At 41.3% G+C, this 9530-nt stretch overlaps 1 protein-coding gene across 8 annotated transcripts in view; it reads right to left on the bottom strand.

The window, feature by feature from the left end:
• Positions 1–4487: 4487 nt before the first annotated feature.
• YAP1 (Yes1 associated transcriptional regulator) overlaps positions 4488–9530 on the bottom strand; it is a 108393-nt gene continuing 103350 nt past the window's right edge. For all 8 annotated transcript variants that reach the window (XM_031460630.2, XM_031460636.2, XM_031460632.2 and 5 more), the window contains one exon: positions 4488–8219. In XM_031460630.2, the coding sequence (XP_031316490.2) occupies positions 7981–8219 (239 nt within the window). In that variant the 3' untranslated portion in view covers positions 4488–7980. The remainder of the gene's footprint in view (positions 8220–9530) is intronic.

Raw genomic sequence — 9530 nt, 5'->3', positions numbered from 1 at the left:
TAACTTTTGATTGGCTAGTGTGTTCGTTAATTTTTGATAATACTGTCCTCTTGTTTAAAAGACCTTCAAAGGCCTCCTCTGCTCACTGGATACTCAAGTTTTTCACCCTGGCGTTCGAGCCCCAGGCAGCACGCGGGGGTAAGAGGTCAGGTTTTGCAGCCAGACTGCCCAGATCCACTCCTCAGAGGTGTGTGACCTCGAGGCCAGTTTTCTTATCTGCAAAACTAGGGTAGTACCTGAGTTGTTGCCAGGATAAATGAATTAACACGTGGGAAGCGCTCAGCCTCCAGGGAGCCCTCAACACACAGTAACTATTATCATCAGTCCTGGCCCGGCGAGGGCGCAGTGAACGCCCTGAGGGCAGGGGTTTGTGTCTGCTTGGTTCACTGCTGTGTCCCCCGGGCCTGGAATAGTGCCTGGCACGTGGGCCAATCCACAGCACGTTTACCGCCCAGCCAAATGAAACGCTCCCCATGGCCACGCAGTCTCAGTCTTCCTGCTTTGTGCTCTTGTCCCTGCTGGTAACCCCTCAAAGCTCAGCTTAAATACCACCAGTACGAGGCCTTTCCTAACCCTCCCAGGAGAAGGCATCTTCCCCCAGACTATGCACTCATGGTATGTGGGGTGCACTGCTCTTCAGTACGGAACAGTCTTCTGTTTTGTAAGCAACTTGAGGAAGTTACCAAACCATTTATTACTCAAGACTGGAATACTATCCGCCAGTGTGTTTCTTGAATCAATGTACACATGGCTTGTCTAAACGGACAGAAGACTTAATATTCCGTGAGAGCACCGTCAGTGCTATGGCGGTCTTTCCAGGCCTAGCCCTGTGTGGAGGGGACAGCCCCACCTGCGGTGGGGTCAGGGATAGGGAGGGGCCCCTCGTTAGCCTGTACATGCACGCTTCCGTCATGGGCGTTGCCCTCAGCTTCTAGTCCCTCCATCTAGATCCGAGGCACTTAGTCAGGAAGAACAGTAACACCTACATCTTGCAGGACTCGGCGTGATCAAAGAAGGCAATATGTGGAAGTGTTCTGACAATTATTACAGAATATTAAAGTACTCACTGTTGTTGAAAACAAATAGCACAGTGACATAAAAATGGGGAGGGTCGGTCACTCGGTGTGCACACTAATGAGAGCGACAGAGCCCTGGCAACTACCCTGAGCAGACCTACTCAGGTTTGAAGGACCATTTTAAATCACTCAGCAGTGAGTCTCTAAACGAGACGATACTGAGGAAGATCAGTCATGCTGAAAAATAATTCTGCCTTTAAAGAAGGTCAATAGTTTACCACTTATTCCTATAACGCTTTGAATTGGTCCCTTAATCGGTGTCAGATTGTGTAAATTACAATATTTTCACTTTTACCCTTGATAGGAAGTCTCCGAGCCTTCGAGTCCCACAGCTGAGTGATGGCAGTGGGACATCAACTGCAGTGGGACATCGACTGCAGTGGGACATCGACTGCACTGGGAAGACTCAGCTTTGGAAACCTGCCGTATTTAGTGGCGCACAGCAACGAAAAGCCCCGGAGAGGTCTGCCTTCATGACTTCGGGAGACTAGTAAGGATTTGGTCAGCAGTTAATTTTTAGTTCAAATCAGTGTTGAGATTTCCTAAACAATATTCCAGACTTGGCCAGAGCTGCCCACTGCATCCCAGATCAACGCCGTGCCCTTAAAGGGGAGTTCTGAGCTGCCCAAGAACCCCACGTCCCACGAGGTATTCGCTGTTTTCTGCCTGGACAGTACATGGGCTCACGATGCTCAAGGCTGGATGGTAAAAGACAAGTAAATCTCAAGCCCATGTTCTCCACCAGCCAGTCTTGTTGAAGTATTTTATAGAGCTCAAGACACTTTCTGGTGTCCAGAGAAAACATTTCAGCAAGTGGCCTTCTTTGGAAGATACTGCATGCGTAGCTTTGCAGTGTGACTTTGAGCTACTCAGTGGTCTGGTGGCTCATGAGTGAGTCTTTGTAACTTTCATAAAATCTAAGGTCCTGATTCATGGTCACTCCAGTGACTGCTGTCTCATATGGTTGTGATATTCTTACCATCATTCAGATCATCACTGAGCCAATGAGACGCCTCTGTTGAACCCTGGCTGCGGATATGCTCAGCTCTTGACTGGTAGAAAGAGGTGCTTAAACACAGGTTGCCACAAGGTTCTCTTAAGGAGACGTGAGTTCAGCCCAGCTCCCTCGCCCAGTCGTCACTACGCTGGCTTCAGCCATCCATGGGGACGGCACTGAAATGCAGCCGTGCTTTTCCCTCAGATTCTGCCACTTAATTCACAGCTCCCAGAACATGAATTTCTCTTTTAATTGGCCAGATACAGCCCCATTTTAATCCTGTGTAAATTCACCACACACAAGAACCTGCCTTGTAACTAACAACAGCCTAAATGGAACTGGGATGTGACTTCCAATATCCTACAACGAAAAAAAATTATATCCAAAAGGTGATGTTTAACTCATAGACCATTTCCCTTTATACAGGTTCTGTGATGGTCACGGGAACTGTAGTTTCAACATAAAATATACTTGAGCCAAGAAGAAATGTGGGGAAAGCCGTGTCCTAACCCTAAGAAATAAGTTAACAGTCTTGAAAGTCATGCTAACAAGGGTATCTTCCTGATTTAGATGCGATTTTTTCATTTGTTGTGTCTTTGAGAGGTTTCCTTTACTAAGAATCAAGCACTGCTCATTCATTTACTTCACATATAAACCATTATCACCTTCAGAAAGTTACAGTAACACTAGTATTTAATAGTTTCACTTAAAAAATTAAAAAAAAACAAACCATTCCAAGTGTGAGGTTAGCCATTTAGAAATTTTACAGAAGTAGATTCTGTAAATCTCCACTCAGGTATCTCCAAATACTGCTTTGAAGAGTGCACACAGGGGTCCCCCCCCCCTTTCCTTTTTAACTTCTAACAGGGTCCTAGTAGCTTAGATGTCAAGTCACCTAAGTTCAGGAGTTTTGTTTTCAGTTAAAATACGGCAGATTTAAACATTCAGAGTATCTTTTCAGTATCATCTTGTTTTGCTCGTGTCTTGATGCAACTGTTTTCATTTGCGGTAGTATTAAGTTTGCCAGTTTAAGGCTATGTTTACGGTTAAAAAAGTATCAATTTTACTTACATCAGAGCTTTTTTGAGTCCGGATAATATGGCAAAAAATATCCCATGTTTGATTTGGAAAAACCGCAGTACTAGACGTCACAGAATTCACGTCTGAATTCTAATTCAATAAATTTTTAATCGAAAAAGATTGTTACCAAGTTTTTTGTGCTTATTTACATAAAGCAATTAAATGTCAACAGTTGAAAGTGGAGACAACCTGCCAGAAACAGCTGATTCCAGAAGCACCAGTGCACATGGAATCCTGGAGCCCAAGGGAGAGCAGGACATGACTTCCCCCATAAATGCCAAAAAAAGCCAGATTTTCAATATAACTGATGGTTGCCAGGACTGAGGACAGTCTGGTTGCCATAACAGAAGGTAAGAAAATGTGATGGGGCCTTGGGGCTGTCTTCTCTTATAACCTCAGCTGACGAGATGGAAATCAAGGGGGGTTAAAACCTAATTCACTGGTCTGCTGACTACTCCTTGTATTACTAGTCCTTGTTCTCTCTAGAGGCTGTTCTCCCCAAATCCCAACTCATATATTCTTCTGAATATCCTACTGAATCAGACTGACTAACTCAATTACCTAAAGGTTGTAAAATTCTGGCTCACAGGATCCAGAACGACTTTAAACCGCCCGACATAAAGCACACCACCTCTCGGAGCAGCTCCCTAGTAAGAGGTGTGGTGTCCACAGACACAAGGTGTGGTTTTGGGCTAAAATGTACAACCACTACATTTTGCACAAGGGAAACAATAAATTTCAAGCTTCACAAAAATAGTGTTCTACTATCATAAAGAAATCATACCTAATAGTTTTCAGATATGCCTCACCAAAAATGATGTGTGTCAACAACGGAAGATGCTATATACACAAACAGAAATAAATCATTTTCAAAGACAACCAAATCTACTTCTTTTTTCAAAATTCAGGACCTACCACCTAAATTTGTGAGTGCTTTTATTTATAAAACAGAAACTAATAATTTTCACTAATGTAAGTATCCTATTTTGGAGACCATGAGAGAATATTTTGGAGAAATAAAACCAAGGGCTATTTTGAAAGAAACAGAACAGTTTCTTCTGTGCTGCTACATACAGTAAAATCATTTAAGAATGAAGGAGACATGATTCTGCTACACACTATTATTGACGGGGATGGTCTGTAGGAAGATTCCAGAACATAAAGTTCAAAGAACTGTATCCGTACTACAAGTCTCAAATGCCAAACTGACCTTAAGGTTAATCTGTCTACCAGTTGCCACTATAATCTCCTTTTATTACCAGTACTTGTTCTACTGGAAAACCATTAAGAATCTGAAAAAGTTTCGAATACATCAATCGTTAAAAACAACAAAGAAGAGTTTAAAGAAAGAATATATTTGAACCATATAAACAAACAAAAAGGTATTACATAAGAACAAATAATGTAACAATTTATGTAAGTACCTAACATAGAAGCATGCTCTTACATCTAAAACAAAAAATAAAAAGGTAACATTGGTACTCTCTATATATATTTGACAAGTGTGCATTAAAGAATTCTCTAATATAAAACATTTAAACTGTGGAGAATACTTTTTCAAGATACAGAAGACAATTGTTAAGATAGGCACACCCACAATTCTTATAAAAACGTGCTTATGAAGGATGCAATTCACCTGAGCACTCATTTCTCAGATGTGCAGAAGCTGTGAAATTGTTAATCACTGGCTACTGTCTCCCACTTTTGCACTCTTTTGAGTTTCAACACTGACTGGTAAGAATTATGAATTACACTGTGAATTAGTTTCTTTTTAGTGTTTCTGCCAAGGTTCCATATAGAATGCATCTATTTACTATGAACACTTAAAACAGCAACACTACTTGTATAAAAGTCACTTATGTTCTTTTTTTCCTTTTTCATAAAAGGCACTATGTTTAGAAAGTCGTTATTGCAACAAATAGTGCTCTGGAAAACCTGACACTCCAAATCAATGTGTTCCATCAACCATAAGTAGATCTAAGAAGCCCTAACTGGAAAGAACACAAATGTAAAAAGCTGATGAATTTAAAGATTATAAAATTGGTTTATTGTAAAAGCAATTCAAGAATACCCAGTTAAAATCTTATCCCAATGCCACCCAATACAACCAAGAAGCAGTTAAACACCTTTACATTAGGAACAAGGACATAAAACAAGAAAGACTACATCAAGGCTGTGATTCAAACTCAGAAAGAGAAAGGACTCTTAAGGTCTCCTTCAGGTCAGCACGGAGGGCATGTGAGCTCAGAGCGCCGTGTCTGCCGGGCACCATGGCGCGGCTACAACACTGAGGTACAACTGGGCACGTTGAAGTTGAGGGGAAATGAGGAACTCTGCATTTTTCTTTTGTGGGTGTACTTAGATGACTGAAATTTTAGGAACAACTGCCTTTAATGACAGCAAGATGCAAGACAAGTCTTTATTGAAGAAAAAGAAGCTTATAAAGTTCTCTAGCAAGGTCCCACTAAGTCTTCACAACCCCCTCCCACATCCCCACCCCCTCCCCTAATCTAAAGCTACTCTGCTGATACATAAGATCTTAATTTGTGGCTTAATGGCAAATTGTAGGCACTCCTTCCAAGTAGCTTTGATCTTCTGCACATAAAAAACCAACATGCTGTATCATCCACAAGCTCAATTATGCTTTCTAGGCAGAATTTCATTACTGCTCTTAAAAAAAAAAAAAAATCAATACATCTATACAGTGGCCATTTCCCCCCAGACTTAATTCAAGATTTAATCTTTCTGCTGTTTTCTTAATAGTCTTAAGAGTCAATTATTACGAATGAGCGACCTATGAATCATTATATACAACACAGTGATTGCATTTTGAGCACTGAAAGTATTTAATATAAAACTTCTTACTTCCAACTTTTGTACTCCTCTAAATTTAAGGGTCAAAATACTTAGATATTGTAGTTTAGAAAGAAGAAGGAAAAAAACCCAAACATTTATCTTCCCAAGCTGAGGCTTTTAATAGCAGTTTCAGACAGGAAAAGAGATTTTATGTCTGTTATAAACCCTTGAAAATAAGGGCTTATTCTAGAAACACTGAAAGACCCTTAATCACAGAGGTGCTAGCTGGTGCCACTATAATTCACAACCAAGTATTACTTCATAGCTTATACTGAAGAGTTGATTCATGCTCATTTTGTTCCTTTAAAAATACTCTTTGGAAACCATTATTACTCCTGTAGACACATACTCTAGTTATATCTCTTCCAGTAAAAACAAAAGTATAATCACGATTATCTCTATTTCTTTGCTAAATTCAACTACCAATATACATTAATCTGATCACCTTCCCAGCTAACTCATAACCTTACAGTATTCTATTTCCTATCCAGGGTCAATTCTCAGCATACAGAAGTAGGAGCAAGTCTTATAAGTAAGAACAATCTTGTAGGAAATATTTCAATGTAGTCTTTAAAGTGTTCATTACAAATGAGAACTAAAGTACTAGAATTTATTTCCAAAACTAAGGCGAAGGTAAACTTTCAAAGCTAAAGGAAGGCAAACCACTAAATAAAGCTTACGTCTGTCATATACGTTATGAACCTAACTCAGTGATTTCCCGCCAAGACTGAAAGTCAGTCCGAGGCAGTAGCCAGGGGATAATAAAGCCATTTCTTGTTTGCTTCTTTCAAATTCATCAGATAATTTCCGCTGTGCGCCCAGAGGGCACACAGGACTCCTCTCGCACTCTCCATAACGACAGTTCTTTCTAGAACACTAAACTACCACAAAGCATCTGCAGACTGCCCCAACCAGATTTCAACTACCTGTGAAATATCAACTACTAGCTGTGTGTTCTAAATGCATACATTCAAAGCTACCATTTTACAATAAATCGGGAAGTAGGGAAAACTTAAAAATACATTCTGCTATCACACTATCATAAACATTGTAAGTGTGTGTGTGGGTATATATAGAGAGAGCAGATAATCAAGATTTAAATAAGATGGTAAAAAACCAGGAAACGTAGATTTACCGAAGGAACTACAATAACTGTCCCAAGCTACGACTATGAACAAGCTCACTACTATGGTAGCGTGCCTAGGTTCTGGAAAAGGAAAAAAACAAAAACAAAAACAAAAACAATAAACCCACCAACCCAAACAAAAACAAACCCACAATAAAACCCACCAAAACCTATCCTAGAGTATGTGGCAATAATTAATATATTTCTATGGAAGTTGTCTCAGCCTTATAAGCTCCTAAAATAAAATCAAGGTCACTAGGTGACTAACGATAGCACTAGGAGGGGAAAAAACCCACTGAAAGTAAAACAGTCTTCAGCCTTGGTTTCAGCTCTCTCTTCAAATCAGCGCAAGTACTTAACATCAGATACAACATTTTTGGCTTTGTCAGACCAGTAAATTGTGTCTTTCCACCGGCCAAAGGCAGCTGAAGAAACAACTGCTTGAACAAACTAAATGCTGTGACATGAAGCATCTGACTTCCAAGTCTGAGTATTTAGTTAAATGATCGGTGAGTGTCTAACTGGGCAAAAGGAATGGCATCCATCATCCAAACAGGCTCACTTCCCCAGCCCCCAAAACAAACAGTAGTTATAATAGCAAAAGAAACAAAAAAAGTTTTTTTTTTTGATTCTTTAGAGCCAACTATGAAAGAGGTCAGCAATATATTAACAGCAGCAACGGACAAGGAAGAGCAAAACAGCGGGCGAGAAGAGTCTTGCTGGACGTTTGTTCATCTCTCTCTGTGTGAGCCAGGAGGCTGCAACCGGCTTGTTTGGGAATTTCAGGTATATGTCTTATCTCCTTAGATCCTTCACAGATTCAGAATTCAGTCTACCTGAGGGCTCTATAACCATGTAAGAAAGCTTTCTTTATCTAGCTTGGTGGCAGCCAAGACAGACTCCATGTCATTAAGGATGTCAGAGCTCAAAGCTTCTTGCAGACTTGGCATCAACTCCTCTCCTTCTATGTTCATTCCATCCCCCTCCAGTGTTCCAAGGTCCACATTTGTCCCAGGAATGGCTTCAAGATAGTCTGGGAACCGGTTCTGCTGTGAGGGTAGGGTGCTTTGGTTGATAGTGTCACCTAGTTGGAAAAGAGGGAGAGAGAGAGAGAGAGAATAGGTCCTTTTTAAAAAGCTAACATCAGAGCTGTGTCATGCGAGGATGCAGAAACGCACAGGCAAAGACGTGCATTCCTGACTGACCCTCAGCTGACACCCAGGGTTTATTTTAGGCTAAACAACCCACAAACAGCAAGAAAACAACACACATTTATTTACTTTTGCTCCAACATTTGTTCAGATATTGAACCGACAGCTTGACTGCTTATTACTGTGTGCTGAGCACTGAAGGGGGTCATGAAAAAAAAATCCCCTGGAAAACTGTATACAGCGAGAGAGAAAGAACAAGTACGACACAAGAGCATCGCTACCTGCCTCTCTTCCAGACACGCACAGCATGATAAGATAAAATACAAGAACAAACGCTACAGACCCATCTTTCTCATGAGCACAGACTGGGGGACAGAATAAAACAAAAGAACTGGATGAAGCTACCCCACTCTTGGGAGATTCGCATTCACAACAGCAACAACAAGCCTCCCAGAAGTCCCTGGATAAATCCATCTTCCTAGCTTTGCTTCTGGGTCTCCTGAACTCACCTGGCCGAGGAACCTTTCTCGTCCACGACAACATCAACATCCCTTAGCGCATCAACGGAGCACACTTTCAGCAAAACTAATAAAAACCATTGTTATAAAGGTTTAGAGAAGAGAGAGATGAGGGTCAGAGGAGTGAGGAAGGGTGTTATGAATGAGACAGGTTTGAAGTGACTCCTACGGATGACTTAAGGTTTAGATGAGGAGAAGAGGGTGTGGATTCCAGGAGGCAGCAAAGCCCCAGGCTGGCTGAGCACAGGCACAGAAGACTTGCCAACACTGTCAGAAGCTGTTAGCTCAGGAACTAGCTAGCTGGAGAACGGCTTCATTTCCCTGCCAATTCGTGTGACTCCAGGGTCCCAGGTAAGCCACAGGAGAAAGGGTTCCTTAATTACCCCTGTGAGGCGGGTGTTTCTCAGCTCCCGCAAGACCCCTGCCCCTAACCATTCTAATATCTAACTTTATTCTACAATAAAGTGGGTGAGCCCCACCACCTCGCCTTTCCCACCTGGTTTCCTGAGCCCACATTGGACCAAAGGCCCTCACAAAAAAGAGAGAAACAAACAACGAATCATACGTAGAAAGAGAGATGAATCACATATAGAGATCTTGCTCCAAAATTAAGAACACGGATCTATGTAACAGAGGCTTCTTTAAGGGTCCCCGACTGCCCTGCCAATTAACTCAATATTTTAAATGCTACAGTAAGTCATCTCATTAGTTTTGTTCAGATACAGC

Source organism: Camelus dromedarius, chromosome 12 (genome assembly GCF_036321535.1).
Source record: "Camelus dromedarius isolate mCamDro1 chromosome 12, mCamDro1.pat, whole genome shotgun sequence".
In the NCBI taxonomy this organism is placed as follows: Eukaryota; Metazoa; Chordata; class Mammalia; order Artiodactyla; family Camelidae; genus Camelus; species Camelus dromedarius.
Note: the sequence above shows the minus strand (reverse complement) of the source record. Positions and strands in the feature narration are given on the sequence as shown.